The sequence below is a fragment of the Littorina saxatilis genome, linkage group LG5 (genome assembly GCF_037325665.1).
Source record: "Littorina saxatilis isolate snail1 linkage group LG5, US_GU_Lsax_2.0, whole genome shotgun sequence".
NCBI lineage: Eukaryota > Metazoa > Mollusca > Gastropoda > Littorinimorpha > Littorinidae > Littorina > Littorina saxatilis.
Window position 1 is genome coordinate 43,301,564 of NC_090249.1, and position 20,675 is coordinate 43,322,238.

General features: G+C 43.2%; 1 protein-coding gene across 1 annotated transcript in view; it reads left to right on the forward strand.

Moving 5' to 3' along the window:
* The first annotated feature begins 1,429 nt into the window (after window positions 1-1,429).
* The window catches only part of LOC138967768 (probable maltase-glucoamylase 2), a 25,809-nt gene continuing 6,563 nt past the window's right edge, over window positions 1,430-20,675 (forward strand). The window contains exons 1-16 of the mRNA XM_070340423.1: window positions 1,430-1,546; window positions 4,732-5,053; window positions 6,368-6,549; window positions 8,737-8,891; window positions 9,255-9,426; window positions 10,227-10,326; window positions 10,895-11,007; window positions 12,486-12,611; window positions 13,578-13,709; window positions 15,171-15,308; window positions 15,986-16,102; window positions 16,612-16,738; window positions 17,047-17,197; window positions 18,136-18,269; window positions 18,694-18,728; window positions 20,636-20,675. The exon at window positions 20,636-20,675 is cut by the window's right edge and continues 77 nt beyond it. Of these exons, the coding sequence (XP_070196524.1) occupies window positions 4,777-5,053; window positions 6,368-6,549; window positions 8,737-8,891; window positions 9,255-9,426; window positions 10,227-10,326; window positions 10,895-11,007; window positions 12,486-12,611; window positions 13,578-13,709; window positions 15,171-15,308; window positions 15,986-16,102; window positions 16,612-16,738; window positions 17,047-17,197; window positions 18,136-18,269; window positions 18,694-18,728; window positions 20,636-20,675 (1,999 nt within the window). The 5' untranslated portion in view covers window positions 1,430-1,546; window positions 4,732-4,776. The remainder of the gene's footprint in view (window positions 1,547-4,731; window positions 5,054-6,367; window positions 6,550-8,736; window positions 8,892-9,254; window positions 9,427-10,226; window positions 10,327-10,894; window positions 11,008-12,485; window positions 12,612-13,577; window positions 13,710-15,170; window positions 15,309-15,985; window positions 16,103-16,611; window positions 16,739-17,046; window positions 17,198-18,135; window positions 18,270-18,693; window positions 18,729-20,635) is intronic.

Here is a 20,675-nt window from a genome sequence, read left to right on the forward strand (position 1 = left end):
CTGGCATATATATAAAACAATTAAGTTTATAAATGAACACGCGACTTTCATCACTTGTTATCGATGAAGAGCAATTACAACACTTTCTAGTTTGTTATGAACCTGTACCGGTTGGGTGAGTCCTGGTCCGAGGAGCACGAACCGAAAGTGGGTGCCACCCAACCGGGAGAAAACAAACCGCGGGGTCTGATTCGTTGAAATCACAACAAATCTCAATATCAACCAATTCAACACCGCGGCTGGCTCCCACCCGGTTGGTAACTTTGTCGTGCACCTCTAGCCCAGGCTTCATTGATTAAACTGTGCCCAGTGAATGTAAATTGTTAAAAAAATATAATGAAAACAAAGAAATAATTTTTTTTTTGCAGTGGACACACTAATGAGGGTGTTGCAAGATACAGGAAATGAGCAATCATACACTAATACCCCCATCCCACACATCCGTTCTAGCTTCCGTTCTCAGCCGTCCTGAGGACGGCTGCCACAACAGTGAGACGCTGCGCAAACGGCCGTTTTTGGCAACTTTGAGCAGCGTCTGACCGTACTGGCAGCCGTCCTCAACGGAAGCTAGAACGAATGTGTGGAATGCGGGTATGACAACTCAGTGTGTGAGAGCCCTAGCGTTGCGTTACCATTGCGTTAAGTTCCATTAACGATCCATGAGTTCCGTTGCCGATGTGTTAAGGTTCCATTACCGTTCGTTTGGAACGGGCGTGGACTGGCTACAATTTTGAACATGTAGCCCGAACTCACCCGTCCCTACCGTTCAAAGGAGTTTCGTTAACGTCCATTGGCGTTCTATTTAGGTCCCCTCCCGATCCCTCCTACTCCCGTGCCGTTCCTTGGTCGCTACGGGAACGGGACCTAGAACTTATGTGTGGAATGGGGGTATTAGATACACAATGCAAGACAGAAGCAGATGAAAAACGGAATCATAACAGCTCTCTGATTACTCCTCGATCTGATCTAATTCCTACTTTCTCGACATTGTGTCCGTGATACATGTGGATATGACAGTCACATCTAATGATAACGTATTTGCATTGGGAGGCTATCAGATGAAGTCAATATTTATTTTTAATTGCACTTCTTTTTGTGAGCTTGTTTTTACTATCGCCCAAAGTTGGCTGGATCATATCTCCATTTCATCCAATATTCGACTGACTGACCTTCATTCATGATGTTCGGACTTTGTGTAGCTGACAAAGACTACTGCTGTGCTGTTTCCATTATTAATGCTTTCAAGGACACTGACCAAAAGATGTTTTTTTTAATTTTATTTGATCTTTTCCACCTATTATTTCAAAACCATCAACCAAGCAATATTTATTGATGAAAATGGAAATAAATAGATGGGTGATTGTATCTTTAAAACAATCTGCGGGAGGTTTCACTTCTATTTGATCCACATGGCTTGGAATATATTAGTCACGAAGATTGTAAAGAATTGTTTGTCTAATTTATTTTGAACAGATATAAAAGCCTGGCCGTTCCTTGATCTGGAAAGAACATGGCTCTACGTCTGCCAACACGGGACTTTTAAAAGGTAATCACTTCTTGTCGTTATTTATTGTTTGTCAGAATTGTTGTATTAATATATTGGATCAGGGACACAAGTGGATGAAATTCTACTATTATGATAGGCTTCTGATCAGGGAGGATATCACGCCGAATTCAATTTTGACAGAAGACGTGTGGGCGGTACCTGGCAAATGCCCAGAGCTGCCAACATAATTATGTGTCTTTTCCAGCACCTAGAATAATACAATCTTTTGCACTTTAACGTATGCAGAAGAACAACAACGAAGAAACAAAACGTTGTGTTTGTTGTTGCTCCTGCTGCTGCTTGTGCTGTATTGTTGTAGTTGCTGTAGTAGTTGTAGTTGTTGTTATGATCAGACTTCAGCATCAGACAGGCAGAGAGAAAGTTTCATGCATCCACTCCATGCATGTGTTCTGCGCGAACTTAGAATCCGGTTTCATTCTAGAATGGACCGGGTCCAGGTTGGAATTCTAACCCTGCGCAAGTACAGGGGTGCCATTCTAGAATGAAACCCTTGTTGCTGGTCCATTCTAGAATCGGCCGTGCGCAAGGTTGGAATTTGGGTCCAAGTTGGAATAGTCATTTCAGTTAGACTATCACACAGCCAAAGCCACAAATGTGGATTTTCTGTTTGTTTTTGTTTTTTGTGTGTTTGGTTGGGGTTTTTTTCGGGTTTTTTACACTTTACTCAAAGACATCGTGAATTGGGATTGTGATGTTCTGAAAGTGATTACGATTTTGAGAGACACTGACTCAGCACTGATCGCTACGAACGGAAATTTCCGGACTGACAGTGTTTTGCCGATCTCGCTTGTAACTTTTAATCTTATTCATATACATGAAGTTGGTCTTCTGAATTGTGAAGATATAATGTCAACTTTTTTTTAAACCTGTGACAACAGCTCTATAACTCACTCTGTCCTTCTGTTGGTCTGTCTGTCAGTTAGTCGGTCTGACCGTCTGTCTGTCTGTCTGTCAAAAAAATTGTCAAAAAACCGGACATTTCCGAGAGGGAGACAGCGCTGACATTGCAAGCGGCCGCAACCGGCTCTCATCACAAAAACAACTGCCCTGCAAACAATACCGCCCTGGTAGTCCCCCTTGCTATGGTCTGCCTTTGTTTATTGCGTACTCAGGAGTATCAACTTTCTTGACATGACATGACATCGCAAGACCGCCAAAGGATTTTTTTCAGGGGTAGACAAATCAGCCCCATTTTATCAAAGGGAAGGTGCAGGTGGAGATAATTCAAGGGAAGACAACTCTGTCTTACCTACAAACATTACGGCCCCCTTTATTCAAGGGTTTCATTCTAGAATGGCACCCCTGTACTTGCGCAGGGTTAGAATTCCAACCTGGACCCGGTCCATTCTAGAATGAAACCGGATTCTAAGTTCGCGCAGAACACATGCACCAACAACCAAATTAGATTGACTTAAGAGTGACGACAGCTTCGACGGGATTTTAATGCAGTAATTTATAAAACAAAGTTGGCAAAATGAGGGCACAAAAGCGGCAGTAGGCATGGCTTTTTTAAACCCTAATCCCCTTAGTTGTTAAGAAGCCAAATCCGTGATTGCACCGGAGGTTATTTAGGATTTTTCCGATTTGTTCTATTCTGGCATGTTTACAACAACTTCTGTTGTGTTTGATGTTGCTTCTGTGTCGTTTACATCGTTCCTTGTGTGTGGCAAAACCAAAGTGTCCACAAGATCGCCAACATTGGCCTGCATCCAGTCCATTTTTTCTTGAGAAGACACAGATTTCAAGGGCTTGTCAAAAAAGCGTGCAGGAAGAATTGTGTCGGTGCATTCTACTTGAACATGCTCGCAAGCAGATTCCACAATGTAGACATTGACAAGGGAAACAGACAGCTCACTACAATCGTTGAAATGAGTGGAGACATCCTTGTCGTTGTGTTCCATGTCTGCATTGGTGTGTTCATACGTTTGGCATCCAGACTCACAGACTAGAATCATGAGTGGGTTCGAAACACGTCTTTACTGTCCAAGCTGTCTAGACCAAAGGGGAAGTACTCTCCCAACATAGTCACGTTGTACACAACATATTTGTGACGAAGTACACAATGCAATAGTGACGTAGTACACAATATAACACTTGCCATCTGCCTTTGTACGACACAGGCGTACTTTTTCTGCTTCTAGCGTGCCTGTCTCTAGGCGTTTGTCATTGTAGAGGATCTTGTAAAAGGTTGACAGTAACTTCTTCTGTAAATGGAAGAGTTTAAACGTAATGGGGTGCTGGTGTTCAAACCGCTTTGCTGGAGTTTCGGCAGTGCACCTCAGTCGCTTGGCCCCTGTAAATCTTTCTCTTGTGAGTTGATCGCCATCGATATGCACTTTTGCATTCAGCTCTTCCAAAAAGGAATCGTAGTAGTCGAGAACATCAACTACTTCTGAGTATTTCTGCTCATTTTTAGGCAGGACTGCAAGTGGAACTACTACCTGTTTTTTATTATTTTTTTTATTAAGGTTGGGTACGGCAGGCGTGCGTGTTGCATCGACCAGGTATTTGTGAAATGCCGTAAATGCTGGCAAATGTCCCACAAGAGTTTTCATTATCAAGAGCTCAAACTCTTTCTTGATGTCATCCCAGTCATTTGTCAACTTGAATTGAAGTTGGCGCCATCTTGTTTCGCGTAGGTGACCTAAATGACCACGCCAAGGCTCAAGACGAAAAGGATGTTGAGAGCTTTACCTCCCTTGATTTTTCTTAGATGTGACTTTCCACAGAAAAGAAACAAATAATTATTTCGGACAGGGAGTCCTACTAGTTTCTTGTTACGGTGGGGGCTTCTGAACCAGGTCATAACCAAATTTAACACAATGTGTTTTTGTTGTTGTTGTTGTTGTTGTTGTTGTTGTTGTTGTTGTTGTTGTTGTTGTTGTTGTTGGTGGTGGTGGTGGTGGTGGTGGTGGTGTTGTTGGTGGTGTTGTAAGAGTTTAGTTCTGTCCCTTAATCATCAAGTAACCGGTGTGATGGACGTGCAACACAATCAAGATGTTGAGTATGAAGTTGTGTGCAGCTTCTCCCGTTCAACAATAACCATGATAACGATCGCGATGAAAACCCTCAAGATTATCTTGCAATGTCCTTTACATTTAAGTAAAATGTAATCTTTTGTTCTACGTGCAATATAGTTTATTTTCAACGTGCAATTTTACCAGTAACAACACTGCATCATAAACGAGTCAACGTCGTAACACATCGCCATGGCAACGACAATGATGAAAACCCTCATGGCTTTCCTGGCGTTGTTCGCCCTTCTAGCCGCGTCCATGACCTTCTTCTTCGTCTTCAATAACAACGACGACACCACAAGCCCACCACCGACAGCGACAACGACACAAAGAACCACGACGATGAGAAATACTCAAGAACGGGTCGACTGTTTTCCCGATGCCAGGAGCTCTGCGGTGACCTTGACCCGAGAGTTGTGTGAACAGCGAGGCTGCGAATTCGACAAGCAGTCTATGACAGACAATGACGGTACATGTATACGTTTTCTACAATTTAAAGTTGATATGACTGAATAGAAATAAAGTGGACAAGACAAAAGGGAACAACGGCCAGATTACACCTGATTGTTGGAATAATTTCATCTGTTTATACTAGTCGTCACAAAAAAGCGGTGGAACAGAAAACACAGAAGACCCCAAAAATCAACTTCACGAAAGCTAAATTCCCCTCGTTTAAAACAAAATCAGAACCAGTCCAACTGAACATATTTGATTCAAATCGATTCTTTTTTCCAACTAATCTATTTTGTTCCCCAATCCTAGCAATGATGCTATGGCATGCCGACTGATGTAAACTTGTGTTATTCTTTCCATAAGCGATAAAAGGTGTGTTTGATGCAGTGTTTAGTCGAAACTTTGTCCGAAAACGGCTCATTTCAGTAAACCTCGGTGCCTTCAAAATTTAACGGTATTATTGTGCTAACAAATTACACTAAAAGCATAACGCATCGCAGCTTATTACACCCCCGGTATAGGGGTGTGTATAGGTTTCACTCGATGTGTTTGTGTGTTTGTGGCGGTATTTGTGTGTTTGTGTTCGCAAGTAGATCTCAAGAATGAACGGACCGATCGTCACCAAACTTGGTGAACAGGTTCTATACATTCCTGAGACGGTCCTTACAAAAATTGGGACCAGTCAAACACACGGTTAGGGAGTTATTGGTGGATTAAAATTATACAACGACTTATAGACGGACACCCCCGTTGGTCAAAGGGAAATAACCATTCTCACTGCCACCAACTGAGAAGGTTATTTCCCTTTGACGGGGGTGTTTTTCCTATCAGAGGAATTTCTTGTTATATTAAGTAACGTCAACATTGCCGATTTTCGGAAATAACGTCGGGTTTGTATGGGTTGTGAAAGAGTGACCTTTTATTGCAAAACCTCTGCCATACATTAGAGGTGCCAATCACTAGCGATGGGTGTGTGTGAATGACCTTTTATTGCAAAAACTCTGCCATACATTAGAGGTGCCAATCACTATAGCGATGGGGGTGTGTGAGTGACCTTTTATTGCAAAAACTCTGCCATACATTAGAGGTGCCAATCACTTGCGATGGGTGTGTGTGTGAATGACCTTTTATTGCAAAAAACTCTGCCATACATTAGAGGTGCCAGTCACTAGCGATGCGTGTGTGTGAAACACGTGGGCGAGATTTATTTTGGAATTTATCTATTGGCTCAAGGATGCTTGTGTACTTTGTTTAATGCGTTAGCACAATGCCATCAAAAGTAAAGCAACCACGAGAGTTTACTGCGATGTGTGCTATGAATTGTCCACAGGATCACACGCCTGCTTCTATCGGCATGAGGGTGGTATTCGCTACTCAGTGTCCAGCAAGCAAAACACAGAGGGAGGCTTCAGGGTTCATCTGAGAGCATCCGGACCTTCACCTTTCGGTGGTGACTTCAAGAAACCCGTGCTGGACGTGCGCATGCTCAGCAACAACCTCATCAGGTTCACTGTGAGTGTTTGCTTCATCTCCCCTGACAAGTCTGAGTATTTTTACATTTAGTCAAGTTTTGACTAAATGTTTTAACATAGAGGGGGAATCGAGACGAGGGTCGTGGTGTATGTGTGTGTGTGTGTGTGTGTGTGTGTGTGTGTGTGTGTGTGTGTGTGTGTGTGTGTGTGTGTGTGTGTGTCTGTGCGTGTGTGTGTGTGTAGAGCGATTCAGACTAAACTACTGGACCGATCTTTATGAAATTTTACATGAGAGTTCCTGGGTATGAAATCCCCACATGGTTTTTTCATTTTTTCGATAAATGTCTTTTATGACGTCATATCCGGCTTTTTGTAAAAGTTGAGGCGGCACTGTCACACCTTCATTTTTCCATCAACTTGATTGAAATTTTGGCCAAGCAATCTTCGACGAAGGCAGGACTTCGGTATTGCATTTCAGCATGGAGGCTTAAAAATTAATTAATGACTTTGGTCATTAAAAATCTGAAAATTGTAATTAAAATTATTTTTTTATAAAACGATCCAAAATTACTTTTATTTTATTTTTCATCATGTTCTGATTCCAAACACATATAAATATGTTATATTCGGATTAAAAACAAGCTCTGAAAAATAAAGATATGAAAATATTAAAAATAAATTTCCGAAATCGTTTTAAAAACAATTTCATCTTATTCCTTGTCAATTCCTGATTCCAAAAACATATAGATATAAAAGCGTGCTATGCAGCACAGCGCAACCGCTACCGCGCTGAACAGGCTCGTCACTTTCACTGCCTTTTGCACTAGCGGCGGACTACGGTCATTGTGAAAACATGCAGTGCGTTCAGTTTCATTCTGCGAGTTCCACAGCTTGACTAAATGTAGTAATTTTGCCTTACGCGACTTGTTTTCCTATGCCTTAATTCCTTCTCGTGTACTGTACATTTTGAAAATCACCACGTATCTGCTCAGGCTTCACCTTTTGGGTAAAAAGCATGCTTTCACACGGACGGACACACACACACACATACACGCACGCACGCACGCACACACACGCACGCACGCACACACACACACCCACACATACACAGACACATCCTCACACACACACACACAGACACACACAGACACACACACACTCTATCTCTCTCAGCGTGTGTGCGTTCATGTGTCAGTGCAACACTTTTCACGTACTTAGTTTAAAATTAACTTTGCGTTTGGCCGTGGACTTTGATAGTGTATTTTTTTTAATCTATTCTCTCACAAATGATCGTGCCGTGTGATCGATACGAATAGATCCATGATGATTTTATCACTGGCTAAGAGACCGTGAATATACAACATGGTACAGAAACTTGACATTCAAAGAACCCTCACTATTATTCATAACTCCATGAGAAAAAGTCAAGAAAAGAACTGAAATTAGGCCATGAAATAAGGACATCCTTCTCTCGACTTTCGCTTGGCGAAAGGCACGGTATGTTTGCTCTCCTTCTTGTTTCAAGTGCTTTAGATATGGGCATGAGTTAGAATGTTGTATTAAATATCATTCTTTTCAGGTCAAGGAAATTGTGGAGAAAAACATACTGCGACACAGCAAAATGAGAGGACAGGAAGACGATGTTTTTGATTCTGGAAGGGCTGTGTACTTGTTTTATGCTAATAGTACAGGGTGACCCCCCCCTCCCCCCCCAAATGTCATCCTCTAAAAAGCTTAAAGCTCCCACATGTATCAAGCGAAATACTTCATATTTGGTGTACGTTAGCCTGAGAGATGGGATTAGAATGTCTAAAAGTGTCGAATATGTAGGCCAAGTAGTTTGATTTGTACGTTTTTTAAAGAATATTTATCAAATTCGGAGAATGCCTCACCCTGTATGTGAATCTGAGGATTGATGAACGAAATTTAAGATACCACAGGGCTATAGCATCCACACCATTCACGAGTATTAAACAACTGTACAAGTCAACATGAACAGCAACCACAACAAGAACAAGAACAACAACTTGAACAAAAACAACATAAACAACATCCTCATCAACAACAACAACAACAACAACGACGACAACGACAACAACACCATCATCAACAGCAGCCACAACAACAACAATATCTGCACCAAAACCAACAACCACATTAGCAAGAAAGGTGTCACAACGAATGTACAAATACTGTATCTAATTATATGTCTGTCAAATGTTTACAGTTTGACGACATGTATGCAAATCCACCGCGCTTTCGTGTTCCCTTGGAAACGAATCTTCCAACCGGAGGAGCGGGCGACTTGCTGTATGAGTTCAAGATAACTGACGAGTCGAGATTGGCGTTCGTGATCACCAGAAAAGCGACGGGCACAGTGATGTAGGTTGTCTGTCTGTCTCTGTGCGCGCGTGCGTGCTTGTGTGTGTGTGTGTGTGTGTGTGTGTGTGTGTGTGTTATATCTTCAAACTTCCCTCCACACAGAAAAAAAGTGAGTTCCAACCTCTGTGTTGGGGTGCAATAATTACGCACGCCTAGTTGGTTGAGATCACACATAATGTCCGTTAACTGTCCAGTTTTCTCATTAAGGATCACTTATTCTTCCATCAGATTGGACACGGGTCCAGGGGTGTTATGCACGGATGGAGTGTAAAGTACACGCCGTGTACAGCGCAGTCATGACTTGCAAAGTGACGCCAACCACATTTCTTGTGTTCCGACTATATCCTCATTATTTGTCTCTAGATTTGACACGGGTCCAGGAGGCCTGGTGCTGTCCGACCAGTTTCTACAGCTGACCATCAGACTGCCCTCCTCTGACCTGTACGGACTGGGCGAACACTCCCACCCAACCTTCAGACGAGACTTCTCCACCCCGCACAGTTGGCCTGCATTCGCTAGAGATCAGCCACCCGGGGTATCATAATAATGAGGATGTTTTTATATGGCGCAAATCCTGAAACAGTTCTAAGCGTCTAAAAAAACCATACATAAATAAATAATACTGTACACAATTCCAAATGAAATAATAATACACATCGAAATATACTTAACCACTTTACAAAGTTTTAACTCACATATATATACTGTAAAGTCCAGGACTGATGTAGCAAGCATTGAAAAACATTTTTTTTTTAGAGCTGGGAAATTCAACTCAAAAGATAAACGTAATTTGGAAAAAGTTTACACATGGTCTCCGAGTTGTAAGAATTGCGTCTTCACTCTGTATACATGTTTCGCAAATCATTTTCTGTGTACTGATGAAAATATTTGACCTTGTAGAGTCTAAAAACCTCACAATGTAAAAGCCAGAAAATGTTAACCCCTCGACGGTTTTCAGTGCATAATAATAATGATAATAATGATGATTATAAAAATAACAATAATGATAATAATAATGAACACTTATGAATCGCTCTTTCTCGCCAGAGCTCACGGCGATAATTTGAAAGCGTGTTGTCCGAATAATGCCACTTTTTCCGAAACACTGCCACAGTTTATCTGTGTACTGTGTAGATCATCGCCAGTTTGTTCTTTCCGAGAAATTAAAAAAAAACTGTGACAAAAATATGAATGGGTGGTGTTTTTTACGAATCACCTGTGTACTGTATAGGCCATCGTATGTATGTCCTTTCCGAGGAGTTCCGCAAAGTGTGGCATAAATAGGAGAGTGTTTCCTTTAAGAATTGGATACAAATGTATTTGTTGTGTTTCTAGGGCGACAACAACCTGTACGGCGTTCATCCCTTCTACACCTGTGTGGAGGATTCACACGGCAACACGCACGGTGTCTTCCTCCTCAACAGCAATGCACAGGGTGGGTTTGAAGCCAGTCGCTTCAATCAGCCAGATTCCAGGCCGTCAACGTATTTTTTATAATTTTTATGTATTTTTTAATTTTTTATTCTCTTTTTGTGGAATTTATTTTTACATGTATATGCTTTACATTACAGGACATCACATAGACAAGGGGACAAATTTATAAAACAGGATCAGGACACACTTGGACAGTTACAACACGCAGGGGGTGGGTGGGGGGGGGGGGGGGGGGGGGGGAGGGGGTGGTCATGGCTTGGTGGTCGCAGTATCAAAAATATAATAATTATAGTTTGTACTTATTTGTTAGGAGTCGATTCAAACTCAAACACACCCGCCCACACATACTCACGCACATACACACATACGCACGTGCTCACGCATGCACGCACGCACGCACGCATAAGCACGCAAGCGAATGTATCCAATCAAACATGACTGTGTAGCGTTTGACAAAATCCCTTTACACGATACTGTTATTTTTTACATTTTATTTCCCCTCAAAGCATTTAACCTATCCATCTGTCCGTTCATATGTGTTGTTTTTCTACTTGTATGCATGATTGCAGAGTACGCCCTGAGTCCCGGCCCCATGTTGACGTGGCGGACTATTGGCGGTGTTCTGGATTTCTACGTCTTCCTGGGACCCAGTCCTGAGAACGTCGTGCAGCAGTACACACAGGTAGAGTTATAAGAATAGACGATTTTCGGAAATAACTCTTTCGGGTCTGTATGGGTTCTGAAAGAGTGAGTACTCTTGCATTTGCAATGACAAACATTGCCATGTGTTTCCTGTACACTTGTTTCAGACACGCTGTCTCGTTAGTGACTGGCCTATACGTGGGAAATAATGTCACGCAGAGAGAGAGAGAGATAGATAGAGAGAGAGAGAGAGAGAGAGAGAGAGAGAGAGAGAGAGAGAGAGAGACGGAGAGAGAGAGACGGAGAGAGAGAGAGACAGAGACAGAGACAGAGACAGACAGACATGCAGAGTGCTTTTAGTGGGCTGGCTGGCTGGTTGGCTGGTGGGTTGGTGCTGTTTTGTTCCGATTGTGTGGTTGTCTTTCTGTGTGGTTGGCTGTCTTCCTGACTGGCTTTCGGACTGGTTTGCTTAAGGGGAAAATACATCTGCGCAGTCGCCACTACACTACATGCTGCGATAGGGATTATGACGAGTACTTGGCCTGTTTTCTTTTCACGCAACGTGTAGCGGGCTGGGGAAAAAAATTAATCACCTCAATAATCTGCAGTGCGTCGTCTGTCCTGCTGGCGTTACATTGGTGAGCGCCGGTGTAACACGAGAAAAGTACTCCCACGAGATTTTTACTCCGGAGTAAACATTTCGTACAAAAAAGTTACTCCCTTTACGAAAAAAGCACTCCCCCATTGCACGAGAAATTACTCCCCAAGACAGGTGAGTTCCGAGTAAACATTTCGTACAAAAATGTTACTCCCCTGACGAATAAATAACGAATGAATTACTTCACTCCAAAACGAGCAATTTCACATCCCATGCCAGGTGTACGAAATTTTTACTCCCTTCTCCCCTGTTAGTCTTGGTGGTGGAAGGGGTGGAAGGAGGGTAGCGCGACATTCGTGTGCGCGAGTTCACTTATTGGCATTATCCCTTCGCCCGCATCCCATTATTGCGTACGAGATTTTTTGTGGAAGTAAAAAAAATGGGGAGTAAAAATTTCGTGGAGGGAGTAATTTTTTCGTGCCTTGGGGAGTTCTTTTCTCGTACGAAAAGTGTACTCGGAGTAAGAATTTCGTACGAAATATTTACTCCGGAGTAAATTTTTCGTCGAGTAAAATTTTCGTGTTACACCGGGCCTTACTGATCAGCTGGCAGTTTTTCTGTTACTCCGCTTGTCTGTCTGGATGGCAGGCTTTGGTTGCTTACTGGTTGATTGGCTTGCTTACTGACCTGCATGCTGTCTTTTTTTCTGGCTGTCTGGTTAGCAGGCTTGCTTCCTTGCAGGCTGGTATGGTGGCTGGCGGGCTGTGTTTGTTGATGTTATTGCCACGTGTCTGTCTTGTTTCTTCTTCTGTTTCTCTATCTCTCTCTTTATCCTTCATTCCTTCTTTCGTATTTTTTCTTTCATTTGCTGAGTCTTCACAATTGTTAATCACACAATAATTTGTTTGGTTTCATTGCAGATGATAGGACGACCAGTGATGCCTCCCTACTGGTCTCTGGGGTTCCAGCTGTGTCGCTATGGTTACGACAATCTGTCCAATCTGCAGAGAGCTGTTACAGAAACCAGGAACTATAGCATTCCCCACGTCAGCCCCATGTTTACGTTGCCGGCAATATATACTTTGGAAAGAATAGCAGCGGTAGACCACACATGGGGGTCCGTCCGGTAGCTCAGGTGTTAGAGCACTTGACTTGTAATCCTAAGGTCGCAGGTTCGAATCCGGGCCGGGATGGACACGGGTCAACTGTATGTGGAGACTCAGAGACGGTATCCATGTTCCACCCCCGTGTCCCCACTGTGGCACGTAAAAGACCACGGTCAATCTGCCATAAGTGCAGGGAGCTGATTGCACATAAACACGCACACACCTAGGTAGCGCGACTCTGTTGCTGCTAGCTTTCAACTGAGAGGAAGCGACCCGAATTTCCCAGCGATTGGACAATAAAGAAATGAAAAGGAAAAATGTCCAACGGGAATAGTCGGGAGATATTGATTATGCTAAACTCTCACTTAGTCATTTGCCGTCTTAGCCTTGACGTTACTTTGTTTCTTAGATCATGTGAAAGCTTATTACGAACGGATAAACAATATATTTATATCATTTTCATTTTGGTATGCGCGTACATGCGACTTGGTATCAGCTAATAGCTGTTCACGCTGTTATTGCTGTAAAATAAATCTTTGTTATCGTGTAAACTGCCTTGTTTAAACATGAATAATCATACGACTGGTTTCGCTTCGTCGTGACACAGAAGCATGTTGTTTTTTTCAACTGGACTTTTTAATAAGAATAAAAAATAACACCCAAACACCAAAATGAATTAAATATTTCGGAGTAAAAACTCCTTCTTCAGTAATGGAATCAAAACAACTTTTTGAAAGTAGTACGTATATATATCGATTTTTTTCAATCATCCTTACAATACATTCGATAACACAAAAAGAAAACACAACAGCAACCAGTTTCGGTAATTTTGTCATCAAATTTTCGTCTTCTTCAGGATGGTAAAGATACATTCTTTGGTCTGAATTCTCGTTTTGCTGTTTTCAGGATGTGCAGTACGCGGACATTGACCACATGGACGAGAGGATGGACTTCACCATCAATCCAAACAACTTCTCAGGACTCAGTGAATACTTCGACGAACTGAGAGGCGCTGGCATGAGAACCATCATAATTCTAGTGAGCGCTTTTGGTGCATGATACACATGACCACTGCTATGCTACCGTATTCTTTGGACTGGGCACTTGGCATATTTGTCGTCGTCGTCATTGTTGTTGTTGTTGTTGTTGTTGTTGTTGTTGTTGTTGTTGTTGTTGTTGTTGTTGTTGTTGCGATCGGATAACACATAATATTTATATCATTTGCATCTTGGCATCCGCGCACATGCGACTTGGTATCAGCTAATAGCGCACGCTGTAATAGCTGTAAACGAAAGCTTTGTTAGAGTGTAAACTGCCTTGTTTAATGTTGTTGTTGTTGTTGTTGTTGTTGTTGTTGTTGTTGTTGTTGTTGTTGTTGTTGTTGAGTTGAGAGGGATGAGTAAACCTGCGAACAGGGATCGCGCTAGCTTTTTAAAAAACGCGGAAGTCATACGCAACGAAACGAAAAAAACGCGTCACGGACCAATATTTTTGCGTACTACGAAAACACGTACAGACACAAACAAAACACGCACGAAAGACTTAAAGACACTCCTTACCTAAATACGGCGAGTTTTCCTGTCGAACTCCGCGCACGCCTGTCGAATAACACCCCTGCTGTCTCCAACCTTCGGGCCTTGCGAGTTTGTTTCCCGCTCTAATACGACTAGACACACTTTCCGCCTTTTGGAAGCGCGAGATGGGAGAGCAGCTAATGTCTGTTTCATTATCCGACAAGACATTATCTGGTAATACCCTCGTTACGTTCGTTTGCGATACTTCGATGCAAAAAGAAACGGACTTTAGTTTTGACGCGCAGATTTCATGTGTGTCGTCACTTCTCGAGCCCTATAGTCAGTTTCAGGATCGGGTGATTATTAAGTCAGAGCAAAAGCGCTGCGTGAAGACAAGAAAAAGTTACAATATTTTTGCGTATGGCTTACGCGGCGCGGCGAAAAAAACGCGTCAGCGACTTTTAAAATGCGTCAAATACGCAAAAATCGTGCGTAAACGCGATCCCTGTGCGAAGCGAGGGATATCCCTGAAAGATCCCTGCCCCTTGAGTCCGAGTCTGGAGATACGCGCGCGATATAAGACTTCCAGGGCCGGACCAAATGAGTTGTAAGGGGGGGAGGGTTCCTCCTTTTTTGGGGGGGCAAATCAGCGAAGTGGCGAAGTCCGGAGGCATGCTCCCCCAGAAAATTTTTGAAAAACGGTTAAAATCTGTGCAATCTGGTGCATTCGGGGCCTTGTTTTGAGGGTTAAGAGCAGCATTGTGGGGGGGGGGGGGGGGTACCTTTTTCTCATCGGATTTCACATTGAATAAAATTTGTTAGAGACACACAGAAAATTTATTTAAAAAAACAAACAAACAACAACAACACTCAAAGCAAGGTACATGCTTTTTTCAGGGGTGGGGTTCCGGAACCCCTGGAACCCCCCCCCCCCTGGGTCCGGCCCTGACTTCATATATAAAGCTTTCTGTTTGTTTCTTTGCAGGATCCTGCTCTCATCAGTAACGTTAGCGGGTACGAACCCTACCTGGCCACGAAACGGGTATCGGGCAACATCAAGTGGCCCGACAACTTCAACGTGCCGCCTAGCAGCGCTGATGACGATGGTTCCATGTTTGGATTCGTGAGTCTTTGTTTACATTTTTGGTTAACTTACGTGTAAAGTGATGTGGAAGGGTATATGATGATCTACATTCACTGATCCACGTTCGTGAATGTATGGACTGTTCATAGTTAGCAGACGTACCTGCCTGTGTACAGGGGTACGTGCCTATACTGCTCCTTGTACACGTATTCCTTTGTTAATTTCCGCACTTCTGCACGCCCCAATAGTACGTGAGAAAATAATAATAATTGTAATAATAATAATAATAGAACATTTATATAGCGCTTCCCACAGCTCCAAGCGCTTTACAGCTTGAGTCAAACAAAAGTGGATTCAAACAATGCCATGGTTGTGTTGCGAACATCTGAAACTTAAACACACGAACATTAATATGAAAGCAAGTGTTGCCAGAGATGTAAGCCCTGTGATTGGTTAGTTGGGTGGCTTTTCTTCGTTGTCAACGTTGTTGTTGTGTTGTCGTTGTCGTCGTTGTTGTTGTTGTTGTTGTTGTTGATGCTTCTGCTGTTGTCGTTCTTAATGTTGTTTGTGTTGTTGTTAGTGTCGGTATTTTTGCTGTTGTTATTGTTGTAGTTGTTGTTTTTATCGCTGATGTAGCTGTTGTCGTTGTCGTAGACATCGTCGTCGTCCTCCTCCTCCACCTTCTCCTCATTATTGTTGTTGTTTCTGATTTGCAGGTATGGCCCCAAGGCAAAGCAGTGTTCCCTGACTTCTTCAAGTACGCCACCCAGCAAGTGTGGAAGGAACTCATCGTCAGCCACCGTGCGAAGCTCGCCTTTGATGGCCTCTGGATTGTGAGTCCAACCTACTTTTGTCTTCGTAACTGTCATTAGTCAGGGGGAAAAAAACAGGAACTTCTGACCGAATCTGGACGGAGAAGTCACTGTGATTTCTGTACTTAAACCAAGAAAGTAGCCTATCATTTCTGTTAATTGATACAGATGCCAAGGGTTCGTTGACAGCGCAGCCAGTATTGGCCAAACCCCAACTTCTCTATCAAGACAAACGACTGTCATTCTAACCCCTTTTAAGTTTGTCAAAATTAAAAGAAAGAAACAAAGAAAGAAACAAAGAAAGAAAAATAAGAAAGAATTTAAGAACGAAAGAAAGAAAGAAAGAAAGAAAGACAGAGACATTTAATAAATATTGGAAAACAAAAACAAACTAGTACAAGAAAGAAGGAACTGAAAAAGTCGGAACAACACCTGTGCGTTTCAGTTGTGTTCGTTGTCGAGGCTTGTAAATCACTTTAAAATGGTGCGAGATCATAATTTATACATTGGTCTAACTCCTGAAATCACAGGATATGAACGAGCCAGCCAACTTCGGCACCAACGAGGAGAGACCGTGGAACTGGCCTGAGGATGACAAACCTTACTGGAGTCTGCACTGCGGCAACAACACCTTGGACGATCCTCCGTACAGACCACGTGAGTTTGATTTAAACTGTATATAGGCCTATATTGACGTCGTCATGGAATTTTGGTGTACCTCGTTTTAGACAGCTCTTCATCAGAAGGTCAAAACTGATTTTTTATTATTTTTTATTATGGAATAGTGTTTATATGTGTACCAGGTATGGATAGAAAGATAAATGAAAGTTAAATCATGTATTGTCAATCGTATTTTAGAGAATATTTCTCACGGAGAAGATTTATACTTAGTCTAAAGCACAGAAACATCAAATTCGCCAAGAATCGAGTTGCGCCGAAGTCTGCAACCGTTGAATATTTTCCAGTGGCTGCCTACATACACGACTGGCCAGACAGCCGTAAGGCGCTGTCCGACAAGACGGTGTGTATGAACGGCGTACAAGGTGACCGGGGTCAGTACAGGCACTACGATGTCCACAGTCTCTACGGCTGGAGTCAGACCGCCCCCACTCAACGGTGAGTTGATATTTTAACCCAGGAAGCTCAATTATTGTGGTAATGAACCATTGCCAATCTTCCGTGAAACTTTAAATGATTTTTGTTTTTTAAAGCCACCAGTGTTTACTGAAATTGATTGATCAATATGTTTCAAATCTGCACAGGAAGCAGTCAGGTTGTTGAAATTTGGTATGTTTGTTTGTTTGCTTAACGCCCAGCCGACCACGAAGGGCCATATCAGGGCGGTGCTGCTTTGACATATAACGTGCGCCACACACAAGACAGAAGTCGCAGCACAGGCTTCATGTTTCACCCAGTCACATTATTCTGACACCGGACCAACCAGTCCTAGCACTAACCCCATAATGCCAGACGCCAGGCGGAGCAGCCACTAGATTGCCAATTTTAAAGAACCCACGACCTCCCGATCACGGGGCGGACGCCTTACCACTAGGCCAACCGTGCCGGTTAGTCAGGTTGTTGACTTTTGGTATGTGTCCAAGCAGAGAGATGGTCTTATCCGATGTAAAAGCGTGGCCAGATTTGAGATAATGAGCAGAACTGTTTTCACGGGACGGTGTGCACATGGTTTGTGGAACGTACCTTTTAGTAGTCTCCTGCGAGTGAACCCCCCCCCCCCTCCCCCACCATGGTGATTTGAGATAATGAGCAGAACTGTTTTCACGGGACGGTGTGCACATGGTTTGTGGAACGTACCTTTTAGTAGTCTCCTGCGAGTGAAACCCCCCCACCATGGTGATTCTACGCCTGCCTACACGTTTGTTCGTTTTGGTTTGTATGTCTGGCTGTCTATACTTATTTCTCTTATATTTGTCTCACCGCTCTGTCTGCCACCGTCGATCTAGAATTTAATCCGCCATTTAGCATAAAAGCCATTGGTATATGTCCTGGTGTGGAAATTCCTTGCATCTATGGGACACGCTTTGTGTTTTCAGAGCGGTGAGAGCGGCGACAGGGGAGAGAGGCATGGTGATCTCACGCTCCACGTACCCTGGTAGCGGAAAACACGGCGGCCACTGGCTAGGCGACAACAACAGTCTGTGGTCACACCTCAGGGACTCCATCGTAGGTCAGCGGATGGATGGATCAGTGGACTGATGGTTGGATGGATGGATAAACAGAGGAAAAGATGAATCTTTGAGACTGAATTGGTATTCGTAACCCACGTTGATTAAGTAAAGCACATGCAGCGATCTATACACATCTTTGGTGTGGGGATTGAGGCTGAGTTCAGAACTTGCCCCAAAAAACTCGCAATGAAGAATATAGGCACTGTTCTGGAGGGACAGAAAATGGTTCCCATGCTGGTCTCTCTTGTTTACGTATCAGTTTACAGGGAAATCTGTGCAACATGACTGAAAAGCTGTCGGAGATAAAACTAACACCGCGCAAAACGTATTTATAAACGTGTTATAACATTCTACAGCTTTAAGCAATGTTTCCATGTTTTTCTGCTTATGCTCTTTTCTAGAGGTATTGTTCCTTTGTTACAGGCATGCTGGACTTTAATCTCTTTGGAATTCCCTATGTAAGTCTTTGTCTTATTCTAGTTTCTCTTCTGTTCTTTGTCGTCATGTACTTTGCATATTTTAACAGAATTGATCGGCAATCACTTAATGGCGAACTAAATCTGCAGACCCCATCACACATTGTTGCATTTAAACTTTCGTCAGCCAATCTCACCCTTGGAGAAGAATTTTAAGGCCGACTTTCCCGAAGACGAACATCGGATAATGTATTAATGGTATTGCGACCAAATAGTACGACGACTCAACTCAACTCAACTCAACTCAACTCAACTCAAATTTTATTGGCTTCAATTTTCATAGAAGAATTTGTCTTGCGCTTGGGAGAAAGTAAGAGTATAACATATAAAAACAGCATTCATATCACATTTCATGTATCACACACAGTAATCACTAGTATAAGCCTACAATTATCACATTTGTACCTGCAGGGCCGGACTACCGGGGGGGTTATGGGGGTTGCGCAACCCCCCCCTAGCCTAAACATGTACCTTACTTATTTAATTTTTTTTTTATTATTGCTTATTTTATGCCGTTTCATGCAAGGAGCGACCATTTTCCTATCTCAGAATATGACCTACCCGTCAGCTTCAGGGGGCTTCGCCCCCTGACCCCCACAACGAGGGGGGGGTGGGTGGGTTCTAGGGTTTCCGGACCCCCCCCCCAGCCAAAAAATAAAAATATTGAATGAGGTATGCATTTCTTTATTTTACATTGAGTTTCAATTTTTGGGGTATTAATCAGTGACAAAATCTGCTGCCTGAAACTGGTAATGATCATCCTCAGAATGCACCAGATTGCACCATTTTGCATCCTTTTTTTCAAAATTTTCCGGGGGGGCATGCCCCCGGACCCCCCTAGCAAGCTAGGCGCTTCGTGCCGTCGGCTCGGCGCTTCGCGCCTTCACACCCATATCTTCACAATATACTTTTGAAAAAAACCAGTCATAAAATGAACTGATCCGCCCCTGCCGCCAGGGGAACATCCCCCTGGGCCACCACTGGCAACCCCCCCCTCCTCTTCGCCTAGTCCGGCCCTGACCTGTATCATACATGCAAATAAATAGTATCACATTTCCACGTATCATACATAATATATACATTACATAACATACAGCAAGCTTCCATCTCCCGCCCCCCCCCCCCTCCCACACATACATATCCTCGCACGTGAGTACAGAGAATGCAAGCAGATGTACAAGATTACCATACATTCATGATTGTCTTAATGTAGAATTGCTGGAGACGGCACACGTTTATGTCATTCCCGGTGACTACTGCATGGTTACAGTGGAACCTCCCTTTTAAGGCCCCAAACAATCTGAGAAAACCAGGTCTTGAAATGGGGGGAATCTTAAAATGAAGGACGGGCGCAGTGGCGTGGTGGTAAGACGTCGGCCTCCTAATCGGGAGGTTCTTTTTTTTTTCTTTCTTTATTTGGTGTTTAACGTCGTTTTCAACCATTCAAGGTTATATCGGGAGGTCGTGAGTTCGAATCCCGGTCGCTGCCGCTTGGTGGGTTAAGAGTGGAGATTTTTCCGATCTCCCAGGTCAACTTATGCGCAGACCTGCTAGTGACTTAACCCCCTTCGTGTGTACACGCAAGCACAAGACCAAGTGCGCACGGAAAAGATCCTGTAATCCATGTCGGAGTTCGGTGGGTTATGGAAACACGAAAATACCCAGCATGCCTACTCAACGAAAGGGGAGTGAAGCTGACTATGTTCTCAGAGTATAGTATGGGGAACCCAAATGGGCAAACGAGCTCACACGTAACCAGAAAACTCTGGAACGCTGAAGAAGAATAAGAAGAAGAAGAAGAAGGAAGATTAACATAGGTTATGAAAAGAACATTTGAAAAGGTCTTAAAAGGGAGGTTCTACTGTACAATAACTGTCTCATGCTTGTAGATCGGGGCAGACATCTGCGGATTTTTCCAAGATACGACCA